At 32.8% G+C, this 12,772-nt stretch overlaps 1 protein-coding gene across 6 annotated transcripts in view; it reads left to right on the forward strand.

Moving 5' to 3' along the window:
* The window catches only part of LOC134721361 (5-oxoprolinase-like), a 113,853-nt gene that overhangs the window by 24,643 nt on the left and 76,438 nt on the right, over window positions 1–12,772 (forward strand). For all 6 annotated transcript variants that reach the window (XM_063584313.1, XM_063584309.1, XM_063584312.1 and 3 more), the window contains 7 exons: window positions 7,712–7,843; window positions 8,542–8,680; window positions 9,737–9,849; window positions 10,387–10,450; window positions 10,833–10,933; window positions 11,703–11,739; window positions 12,330–12,440. In XM_063584313.1, the coding sequence (XP_063440383.1) occupies window positions 7,712–7,843; window positions 8,542–8,680; window positions 9,737–9,849; window positions 10,387–10,450; window positions 10,833–10,933; window positions 11,703–11,739; window positions 12,330–12,440 (697 nt within the window). The remainder of the gene's footprint in view (window positions 1–7,711; window positions 7,844–8,541; window positions 8,681–9,736; window positions 9,850–10,386; window positions 10,451–10,832; window positions 10,934–11,702; window positions 11,740–12,329; window positions 12,441–12,772) is intronic.

The raw sequence follows: 12,772 nt of genomic DNA on the forward strand, positions 1-12,772 counted from the left end.
TGGCCACAATCATTATTGGGGTATCTAGTTTAAAAAATGTGTGGCGTGACCCGCCAAACTAACCAAGATGGCCGCCATGGCTAAAAATAGAACATAGGGGTAAAATGCAGTTTTTGGCTTATAACTCAAAAATTTTCAGATGAATCAGAGAACCTGTTGTTGGGTTGCTGCCCCTGAATTGGTAATTTTAAGGAAATTTTGCTGTTTTTGGTTATTATCTTAAGTATTATTATAGAAAGAGATAAACTGTAAACAGCAATAATGTTCAGCAAAGTAAGATTTACAAATAAGTCAACATGACCAAAATGGTCAATTGACCCCTAAGGAGTTATTGTCCTTTATAGTCAATTTTAAACAATTTTCATAAAATTTGTAAATTTTTACTAATATTTTCCACAGAAACTACTAGGCCAATTCCTTATAGATAGTGATAATTGTAAGCAGCAAGAATGTTCAGTAAAGTAAGATGTACAAACACATCACCATCACCAAAACACAATTTTGTCATGAAACCATCCTTTGTTTAATATTCACATAGACCAAGGTGAGCGACACAGGCTCTTTAGAGCCTCTAGTTTTTATAAATAATGTGGGAAAAGGCTGACTTGGACTTATATGTGCATTGGTTTACTATAATGGTTTAATTTTATAAATTGTTATTTGGATGAAGAGTTGTCTCATTGGCACTCACACCACATCTTCCTATATCTATTGGTATTATATTTGTCTCAAATCAAAAGAAAGGAAATCAAGAATCTGCTTAAATTTTGGTAAATGACCTTTTATGAGCTATAAGTCTTATATCAAAAGATAAATAGGTGTTATGGAGCGAAATAGTTTACCTTTTATTGTGTGGAAAAAAAAAACAAGGAGTCCAAACATCTGACACAAATTCTAAAATCTCACTTAAGTACATCCTTAATTTGACTTTTCAAGATAATTTGTTCTAAAAAATATGTGATTCAACGGGAGACAATCAGTTTGAATACAATGCAAATCAACCTCTGTTGTCTATGAATTATTATTTGTACTTCCATTTTTATTTTTTATGCATCTAATTTTATCGACAAAAAGAAAAAGAAAAAAAACCCTTATCATTTCTATATGTTGTTTGTTTTCACTAAAGAATATCTTTTCTAAAATGGATCTAGAGTCAAACCTGATTAAACCGGACCCTGAATAAACCGGTTTCCTGTCCATTCCGGCTGAAAATGAAAGTCCCATATTTTTCATTTCAAAGTCTTTGTTAAAATACCCTGTCAAAACCGGTTTGTCCAATTAATTTCAATGATCGATATGCAATCAAAACATATTTGATAATCAATTAGTCAGGTGTCAAACTGTGAACCTACAATCGTACAGTAGTGAGCTGTATTATTTATTAAAACATAATAAACGTGTCAATTAAACGAAAAGACACACCGAATATATCTCGGATTGAACTTACGTTTTAATTTAGATAAACAAATTGAAATCGCGGAGTTAGAAATTCACATCGTGATTTCAAAATCCTGGGTTCCCTGTTGTGAACCCCTAAACAAATGACCTTGAAAATGAAAAACACCCGGAAGACAACAATCAATGAATATTGTACACTGTACAACAACGTTTCGAAAGGGATGAAATTACGTTTGATAACATTCTGGCTTTTTTATCGGCCATTCCAACATTTCAAATTATTGATCATTGGAGTAAATGGAAACTCTCGTTTTACAATCCGATCAACGCAAGCATTATGATGCAAATGCAAACAATGAAAAACGAAGTGAAAGTATTTTAATTTATCGGATATAATTTACAATCAGAGAAAACTTTTACATGCAAAATGTCGGACGTCACAAGTCATTAACTTCCGGACAAAACGGAAACCTGAATAAACCGGCTCACTGTCCAAATCGGCCCTTTTTCATAGTCCCGTAGCCGGCCGGTTTATACAGGTTTTACTGTATATGCAATAATGAAATTTAAAACTCACTAAATGTGTTGATAACTTAAATCACTGTATCAAGAAAGATAACTCTTACTCTCTGTAATAAGCTCTTTTGTCTTAAAGATGCTAATTGTCTCTTGGATGAATAAAATGGTGTAACTAACATGTATTAACAATGATAGCAGAGCGTGCATAAATATTTGAGATAGTGTGTCCAGTGTAATTGTCAAGAGTGTTATAAAAGTTGAAATTAACCATACTGGAAGAGTATCTGACCTCCTGAGAGCTTAATATTTGTATGCATAGAAATTCTAGACAAAAAAGAAAAAAAGGGGGAAAAGTAAAAACAATCATGTCAACCAGAATTAACCTCCCATCATTCAACAAATCTAAATCTTATGAACTATATAAACAAGAACTATTAGCATGGAGTGAAATAACAGACCTAGATAAAAAGAAAAGAGGAATTGCAGTAGCACTCTCCTTACCTGAAGATGATGAAACTAAGATTAGGGAAAAAGTTTTTGACCAAATTGTTCTTGATGATTTGAAGAAAGATACGGGTTTAAATACCTTAGTAGATTTTCTTGACAAGCATCTGGCTAAGGATGACCTTGCAGATAGCTTAGAAAAATTTGAGGATTTCGAAGATTATACAAGGCCAGAAGGTCAATCAATCAATGAATATGTTGCCTATTTTGACAGCAAGTACAGAAAAATTGAAAAGAAAAACATGAAATTGCCCTCGGAAATCTTGGCTTTCAAATTGTTAAGGAAAGCTAACATATCAAAAGAAGAAAAGATGTTAGTCTTGACTGGGATGAATTATGAAAATAAAATGACACTTTATGAAGAAGCAAAACGGTCTTTGAAAAAGTTCAAGGGAGAAGGAGGTCAAGTGAAGGGTGTAGCTCAAAGTATAAAACTTGAACCAACTTTTTTGGCTGAAAACGAGGAAGCATTGTGGGCTGCAGGTTATGTGAAAAGGGGTAACAGCTATGGCTATAAACGTGGAGGCCGCTATAGCAGAGGTGGAGGACGTGGACAAGGATTTCAGTCATCTCAAAGAGGGGCAAAGAATTTAAACCCATCAGGACCAGATGGGAAACTTTTAACATGCAGATCATGTGGATCCTACAGACATCTTGTTGCAAAATGTCCAGACAGCTGGGAAAATCTGTCAAAAGTCCATATTACAGAAGAGGAAGAACATGCTGTTTTATTCACTGGATACCAAAAACAAGACATTAAACAGCTAGGAAATGATGCTCGTAATTGTGCAGTATTGGACAGTGCATGTAGTAGTACAGTATGTGGAAAAACATGGCTCAACAGTTATCTTTATTCATTGAATGAAGAGGATCGTGAAAAGGTTGTCAATCGCAGCGGACATAAAGTATTCAAGTTTGGAGGAGGAACCAGGCTCAAATCAGTTGGAGAGTATGATTTGCCTATTTGTATGGTTGGTGAGCAAGTGAAACTAAAAACTGATGTGGTTGATTCAGATATCCCTCTCTTGCTTTCAAGGTCTGCTATGAAAAAGGCCGGAGTAAAAATGGATTTAGAGAATGACACAGCAATAATTATGGGAAAGGAAGTATCACTGAATCTTACATCATCAGGGCACTATTGTATACCCATAGATAAGACAGAAACATTGAAAGTAGAAGAAGTAAATGCTGTCAGGTTAGATGAATTGAATGTAGAGAAAAGAAAAACAGCTTTACTTAAACTTCATCGTCAATTTGCACATCCACCTAAAAAACGCCTTGTGGCATTGCTAAAAGATGCTGGGACTTGGAAAGAGGAATATGATGAGGACCTATCAGAAATTCAATCTAAATGTGATCTATGTAAAATGTATGCTGTGACACTACCAAGGCCAGTAGTCTCAATGCCTATGGCAAAACAATTTAACGAAAAAGTTACAATAGATTTGAAACAGTATAAAGACCGTTGGATTCTCCATATGATAGACATGTGGTCAAGATATACAGTGTCAGTCTTTATAAATAGAAAGAAACCTACTAATGTAATAGAGGCATTAATGAAAAACTGGGTAGGAATTTTCGGAGTCATGGGAGCTCTCATGTCTGACAATGGAGGTGAATTTAGTTCTGATGAGATGAGGGAGGTAGCATCTATTTTAAATGTTAAAGTATGTACAACAGCTGGAATGAGCCCATATCAGAATGGACTTTGTGAACGTGTACATGCTATTACTGATATTATGCTGATGAAACTTGAGGCTGAAAATAAAAATGTAGAATCAGGAACACTTTTATCATGGGCAAATATGGCACGGAATTCACTGCAAATGTGGAATGGTTTCAGCAGTCACCAATTAGTTTTTGGTAAAAATCCTAATTTGCCAAACTTAATGCATGCACAGCTACCAGCATTAGAGGGAACAACTGGTAGTGAGGCATTTGCTAAACATTTAAATACTTTACATGAGACACGAAAAGCTTATATTCAAACTGAAGCAGACGAAAGAATCCGCAGAGCTTTGCGCTCAAAAGTAAGAGCAGCTGAACAAGTATATGAGAATGGTGATATGGTGTTTTACAAAAGGGAAGGGAAAGAACGTTGGCTCGGACCAGGGAAAGTAGTATTTCAAGATGGAAAAGTTGTTTTTGTCAGACACGGTGGAGTATTTGTTAGAGTATCCCCAAACAGATTATGCAAAATAAATACTGATTTGGGAGAAAATAAAGAACAAGATAACATAGCGTTGAAGAAAAGTGACATTATTATTAGTAATGAAATTAAAGAACAAACTAATGAAGAAAAGAAATCCTTTGACATTATTTCAGAAACTATAACAAGTGCACCTCAAGAAGATCCATCTCATGAAGCAACAGCTGTTAGTCATAATTTACAGCTTATAAAGAAAGATGATAACATTCGATATAAACTACAAGGCTCAGATGAATGGATCAGTGCAACTGTTCTTGGAAGAGCGGGCAAAGCAACAGGAGGGAACAAAAGTTGGTATAATGTGAAAGATCATGTAAGCGATGAACAAAAAAGTGTAGACTTGGGTAATCTAGAATGGAATATTTTAGAAGACCAGACCAATGACATTGAAGTTCAAACAACTGATGAAGTGGATCAAAATGATAGTGACATTGCAAAGCAACTAGAATTACAAAAGCTGAGACAATTTAACACTTATGAGGAAGTTGAAGATGGTGGTCAAAAGACAATTTCTACTAGATGGGTAATAACTAATAAAAATGGAGAAACTAGAGCTAGATTAGTAGCTCGGGGTTTTGAAGAACACTCTTTCATTCCTAAAGATAGTCCTACAATAGGAAAAGGATCTATTAGAATATTCCTTACATTTGCTGCAAGCAAGAAATGGTCAATAAAAACTACCGACATTAAATCAGCATTTCTACAAGGAAAGAAATTAGATCGTGATGTCCATATTAAACCTCCAGTTGAAAGTGATACACCAAAAGGACTCATTTGGAAACTTAAACATGGATTGTATGGACTAAAGGATGGCGCTAGGCAGTTTTATATAAGTGTTAAGGATGAACTCTTAAATTTAGGATGCAGACAATCAAAACTTGACCCTGCTTTGTTTATTCTGACAGTAAAGGGATCTCTTCAAGGTATTTTCTGTTGTCATGTAGATGACTTTCTCCATGCAGGAAATGAAAAATTTGAGAAACTGATGGAAAAATTGAGGAAGAGATTTATAGCAGGAAAAATTGAAGAAGAGAATTTTCGTTATATAGGTTTTATGATAAAGCAAAACAATGAAGGTATACAACTTGATCATTCAATTTACATGGAAAAACTAGATCACCAACATATAGAGCCACAGCGTGCATTTCAGAAATTGAAACAACTTACCCAAGAAGAGCAGAAAGATTATCGCAGAATGGTTGGGCAACTGAACTGGGCAGTGCAAGGATCAAGACCAGATTTGGCTTTTGAACTTGTTGATTTAAGTACTAAATTGAAAAGTGCATTAGTTTGTGATCTTTTACGTGCTATTAAAAACATTGGAAAGTTAAAGGACATAAGGCCTATTCAGCTTTTCCCATCATTAAAAGGAAAGGAAACAGAAGACTGGGAAATTTTTGTATTTAGTGATGCAGCATTAGGAAATATAAATGATGGTAAAGGGAGTACAGGAGCTCACATTGTTTGGATAAAAGATAGAATAGGAAAATGTTGTCCAATTTCATGGCAAGCCAATAAGATCAAAAGGGTTGTTCGTTCTACTATAGCTGCAGAAGCTTTAAGTCTGCAGGATGGATTAGAAACAGCATTATATTTTCGGAGTATTATTGAGGACATTTGTGGAGTTGCACAAAGAACTATACCTATTACAGCTTTTATTGACAACAAAAGTGTTACCGAGGCATTAAAATCAACCAAGTTGGTAGAGGACAAAAGATTAAGAATAGACATTGCATCTATATCTGAAATGATTGAAAACAGCTGTGTTGAAGTAAAATGGTGTCCAGGAAAAGTCCAATTAGCAAATTCTATGACCAAAAGAGGAGCTTCTGGAATTGAACTCTTAAATGTGCTACAGAAAGGACAAATGCCTGAAGAATTTGTGTGAATCAATAGCATTAACATTTACATTTACTTTTACATTTGTTTTTCGGAAAAGGGGCAGAATAATCCCCGTGACCTGAGGATAGTCCAATCCCATGAAGGTTACATCAAAATTAATTTTTTCATTCTTTGTTTTCGGAAAAAGGGGCAGAATAATCCCCGTGACTTGAGGACAGTCTATCCTATGACAGTCACATCAAAAATTAGTTAATCACCATATCTTGTTCATTGAGCTAAAGAATTGTGTTATCTCATAAAGACTCATTAACGTTACAAAAGAAGACATTTTAATTAATGTTGATAACTTAAATCACTGTATCAAGAAAGATAACTCTTACTCTCTGTAATAAGCTCTTTTGTCTTAAAGATGCTAATTGTCTCTTGGATGAATAAAATGGTGTAACTAACATGTATTAACAAAATGTGATTCATATTTTATAAAATATATGATGTCTATGTACATTAAATCACAAGAAAGCTAACATACTTGCATTTAAGCTCTGATATAAACATGATTATAAGAAAAAAAGATTCAAATATGTTTACGTAAAATCAGACATCTTCGCAAGCCAGTCCCCTCCTCTCCACCCTTGGCAGATTAAGACTGGATTGAACTCTTGGCTAGAGAAGATGTAAATCAGCAAACACTAGATGCTTAAAAAAATAAACCTTTATGCTAATTTAACTATCAGATACATCTGTTTAGCTAACCTTTTCAACCTTTAAATCACTCAGATATAGCTTTTTTTATGCTGCAGCTTAAAGCAATTCAATCAATCAATCAATCATAAAAAATTATTTGTTTCAACACAATCAATAGAAAATAAGGCTATATTATAGGCTATTATTTGAACTTGGAATTAGTTTTAATTATGGAATTTGCATAATTTCTTGTGCTTGACATTTTTAATAAAGTCCATGTTTTTTTGGTATTATTATGTTTTTTAAGCGGTTCATACCACTTTACATACAATGTATTTTGTACAGTTAGTGTTGTTCGCGGCACAGTACATTCTATTGAAAATGTACTATCTGCTTTGTAATAGAAAGTGTTGTACGCAGCACAGAACATTTAAGTACAGAATAAACATGGAATTTATTAAAAAATTTCTAGCACAAGAAATTATGCAAATTCCATAATTAAAAATAATTCCAAGTTCAAATAATAGTCTGTTTATTTGTATTTTTGTTTTATAGCAATCAGATTGCGCATACAGTTTTCCTGCACATGAGATATGATAGGACTGACTGTGCACTCATGGTAACATCAAAGCCTTCTCCTACCAGTGCATTTTCTCATGGAGATTTTCTGGCAGCTTTTCAAAATAGGTAATGTATAGAGATACTGTAAGGTAAAAACATTTATATTTGTTGAATGAAAGAAAGGTTTAAAAACACAATTATACATAAAATAAAATAAAACACACACACACAATTATATTTGGGCAAAAGAGATCTCAACTATTATAATAAAAATGAAGGATAAAATATCTATTATCATATTGCAATATTTCAATAGAGAAAGTATGGTAATAGAAATATAAATGGGTTTAAGAGCTCACAGAATAACAAAGTTCTACTGATACTAGCTCTGTGAAAAAGCAGTTCATTTCAACAAAATAGAAGTTTAATGCTGAAGCATAAATTTCTTTGATAGGGTTTCCAATGATATCTTTGAGTTGTAAGTGGTATGGGGATCATACTGCATTGTATTTTCCACGTGTATATTTCTGTAAGAAAATATTGGCATCCTGTGCCAAAACTTAATCAATCGGACATATATTTCATCAATGAGTGCTCAGCCCAGTAAAGAAGTTTTGATTTGAAGAAATGAAGTCCTTGGTCCCTTGATACTTATTTTTGGAGTTTTGTAGTCTGTAATTATGCATGCATAATTGGAAATTACATTTGGGGTTTGCCATTACCTACAGAAATTAACATTCCATGAATAATAAAGAAAGCAACAGACATGATGATTAGAATAAAGAAATTTAGTGACGCAAAATTATGATGAGCTTTATTTACAGGTACAACACAGAGTTTGGATTCACTTTACCAGATCGACCAATCATTGTAGATGATATTAGAATAAGAGGTGTCGGTAAAGCTATGCATGAAACTGAACAGCTGATAGAAAAGGCTGATGGTCCTCCAAAACATGAAACAGTAAGATTTAATTATTGGTTTTAGGTATCGATTAATGTCCAAGTAATCAAGGTTAAGTATTTGTGGTCAATTCCAAATCTCAGATACCCTAATCTATAGGTCAACTACAATTGAAAGGTGTTCAAGTCAGTCATCTGATCTTGACCTCATTTTCATTGTTCATTGGTCAAGGTTCAATTTTCATATTTTTGTTATTGTTTCTATAAGCAATAGACAATCTACATTTTCAGGGTTCATCTGATCTAAACCCCATTTACATGTATCATTAATAATGTAAAGTTTCTTGTAGTAAACCCTTCATATTACAGACTTTCATGATAATTCAATTATAATAAGTAAAGCAGGGGAAACATTTAAGCACTCTTGTATTAATTTTCTGTGAAAACACAAGTTTCATACATCCTCATTGGTCAGAATTCAAAATGCTGTAAATTGATTAACAAAAAAAAGTTGTGGTACTTTTTTATGAACCTGCCACTAAGTGGAGGGTGCTTACTGGGTTTACCATGTCATTCATTTAATCATTTTTGTCCTACAGTCACTCCTACTGCAATCAAGTAGTTGTCCAGACTTTTTTTTTGTAATTTCTGCAGATAGTAATCCAAGTTTTTGTACATTAGTGTACAATTTTGACTTTCATAACAAGTTTATAGTTCATGGAGTTATTGTCTTTGAATTTGAAAATTTTTTGAAACTTGTAATTGTTTGGCCAATTTATAATGCCTGAACATCAGGTTTTGTGTGTTGCCTAATTGATGTATTCCTCATATCATCTTTTAGATATAATGATAATAAGGGTGAGAAAGTCAAAAAGGTTATATACAGATAAATACAGATATATCAATGTTTACTACTACGTGGAATGAGGTCATGCTGGAGACAGATTAAGAAAGTTAGTCATTAAAAGATGTTTTTATGAATAAAAGTTGAAGTTGATGGGACTGAACAAAGACAAAAAAATATGAAGTAGATTTAAAAAGTGTTAAAACTAATGAGAACAGTTAAAATCATTTATCTGAAAACAATACTTTGATACTGTTTGTATTTCTGTTTTAGACAACACAATGTTTCTTTGAGGGAGGATTTGAGGATACACATGTTTATATATTATCAGATCTGAGAGCAGGTCATGTAATTCCAGGTCCAGCTATTATCATGAATGATACAAGGTATATATGTAAATAATAGAATATCAACCATTCGTATTGAAATTCTGATTATTTTCAAGGCAGATGTTTTGTGAATGATTTTTTAAATTACAGAAAAGCCACAAAAAACATAACTTTGCTCTTCAAAAACATCAATACTTAATTTTCAAACAAAAATGAAAAAAAGAAAACAGGGAAAAAGGGAGTAAATTGTAAATCGTAGAGACCAGAAAATGACTATTTGAATGCATCAAATGTAAACATTTAGAATAAAAAAAATATTGCATGATTGTATGGTTCATGGTTCATTTCATTTTCTATAGTTTAATGTTGATTATCCTTTTTGTAACTGGAATGTATTTACAGTTATAGCAAGGTATCTGTAATACTCTAATCCTACCTACCTGGTGTATTTGTTTTTCTTTATTTGCTGAAGTTTCATTTAGTTTTCATTTATTTAATATGGGTGTTTTTGCAAAATGTAGCTGCATTATGTGGACTTACAAAATACATTTTGTCTTCTAATTTTGATTAACGATGCTATTTTATTTCTTTAAGCACTATTCTAGTTGAACCGTGTTGTCAAGCAGTGATCACCAAGCATGGAAATGTCAAAATCGCAGTATGTATTACATTGTACTGGTATTGTTTTATAGCTATCCTAGATAACATTTGTATCAGTATCATGTCTGGCAGCATCCATCCACATTTAGATTCAGTCTGTGGTTAAAGTTTTTAGACATGGTTTTGTTTTGTTGATTCTTTGTCAGCTGGATACAGATAACATGAACACACTGTACAAGAAATTGTGGGATATGTCTCATCAAGACAACAGTTTAAAAGGGGACTTTTTTTAACATTTTCTATTAAAAAGAATTATGCAATCAATGCTATCCAGTAGGGGATTTTTGCCTAAAGTAGTAATATCTTTGCACCAGAAAATATATCTTACATGACCTTATCAAATACTCTTGAGTTATTTTGAATTGTTACTCAATATTTAGGTAGGAACAGGAACAGTCCAGAAGGTTGGAACAGATCTAGATGCTATTCAGCTATCTATATTCTCACATAGATTCATGAGCATAGCTGAACAAATGGGCAGGTATTGCTGTTTTTTTCTATTTTTTAAGTCTTCATATTAATGATATCAAAATCAATATAGAAAGCAGTATACATGTACATGCACTAGGGTTTATGAAATATTTTAGAGGACAAGGAACAGTAAGAGCTAGATTCAGCCTCAAATTCAAAGTACATCTGATGAAAGATTTTCTTACAATATCTATTTGAGTCAATTTGATATTTTTAAGTTTGTTTTAAAGATTTGAACTGATTTGTTCATTAACACTCAAACTCAAGCTTAAATATGAAAAATCTATCAAATATGCCACGAAACATCACTTTTCAGATGTTGTCTTGTCTAAAATGGAAGTGGCTGTCTTTGAGTTTAGTCTTGGCCTTTAAATGTATATTCATTAAATACAACATGTTTGAAATATAAAGACTGAACCCAAATGGGACCACTTTCTTTTTAGAATGGTCAAATATGTCTGTCAACCCTTTTTAGGAGTTATTGCCCTAAAAGATGATTTCTACACATGTTTGAATTTTTTTGTGAATATCTTTTATGGATAAAGAAAAACTAAGCAGTCAAAACAATCAGTAAAACAAGATATACAATAAGTTCAACAAAGCCTAAATTGTCAGTCAACTCCTTGCAGGAGTTTTTGCCATCTACAATGTTGGTGAGTGTCATTGTTGAAGATTCATATAGATCCAGGTGAGAGACACAAGCTCTTTAGACCCCTAGTTCAAATTATTTACATTTTGAAATATATTTCATCTAATTGAATTTTACACTTTGTTTGCAGAGTTTTACAGAGAACTTCTATATCTACCAATATTAAGGTAATTAATTTTACTGTTCTTCCTTGGGGATCTTGTCTCTAGACATATAACATATTACACATACTAATGTAATGTATGCCTCCCATTGGTGTCTCAACCACCAATTTACCCACTAACATTTAGAACATATGTAACAGCATAGACAGTGAAGAACTCTATCATCTGACTTATTGTCTAAGATTCTAGGTTGATTGTTTATTAAGGCTGCAATCAGTAAGCTTTGCCACAAAAACTTTTTAAAGTTGATTAGTAGCAACATGATTTTTTTGTTTTTGTTTTAAATTATATGTTACAGATTCATAATAAATATTAAAAAAAAACATACACAGAAGACTTGAATTCAATATATATACGAGAAACGAGTAGGTCTGGTAATGGCAAATTTTGTTCTAAAATTCAAAGCACATACCAAATTCACTTAATGCTGACTGTGACTGAGAGAGTTAATGTCCAAATTCTATCAAATTATAATAAATAAGTCATTTACGATAACATTTATGGTGTAAAATCCTAATGTATGTTCTTGGATTCTTTAATTGTCTGGTTTTCTGTTATAAAGGATCAAAACTTTAAAAACTTCTTGATTTCAGGAAAGGTTAGATTTTTCTTGTGCAATGTTTGGGCCAGACGGTGGTCTTGTTGCCAATGCCCCACATATACCTGTACATCTGGGTGCTATGCAGGAAACTGTGCAATATCAGGTCAGTAAAATGTAAACATAATTTCAGAAGGACAAATGGAGGAGTTGTCATATGTTTATCTTATATTCCTGTCTTATCTTTGTGAAAGTAGTAAAAAGTGCAACAGCAGAGAAAACAACAAGAACTCTTTCACAAATCAATGCTCAAACAGTTCTCTGACCAAATCAGTCTAAATTTTTAGTCAAGACTTCAATGTTGAATTATTTTCCCAACAACTTCAGACTGTTTTACATGTTAACCTTCCAGATTTAGGATGATATTTAAACTTTTTGAACACCTGGAAAAACAAGACAATAAACACAAACTCTGACCTGTGTGATCTGATAAAGAAG

Source organism: Mytilus trossulus, chromosome 6, assembly GCF_036588685.1.
Source record: "Mytilus trossulus isolate FHL-02 chromosome 6, PNRI_Mtr1.1.1.hap1, whole genome shotgun sequence".
In the NCBI taxonomy this organism is placed as follows: domain Eukaryota; kingdom Metazoa; phylum Mollusca; class Bivalvia; order Mytilida; family Mytilidae; genus Mytilus; species Mytilus trossulus.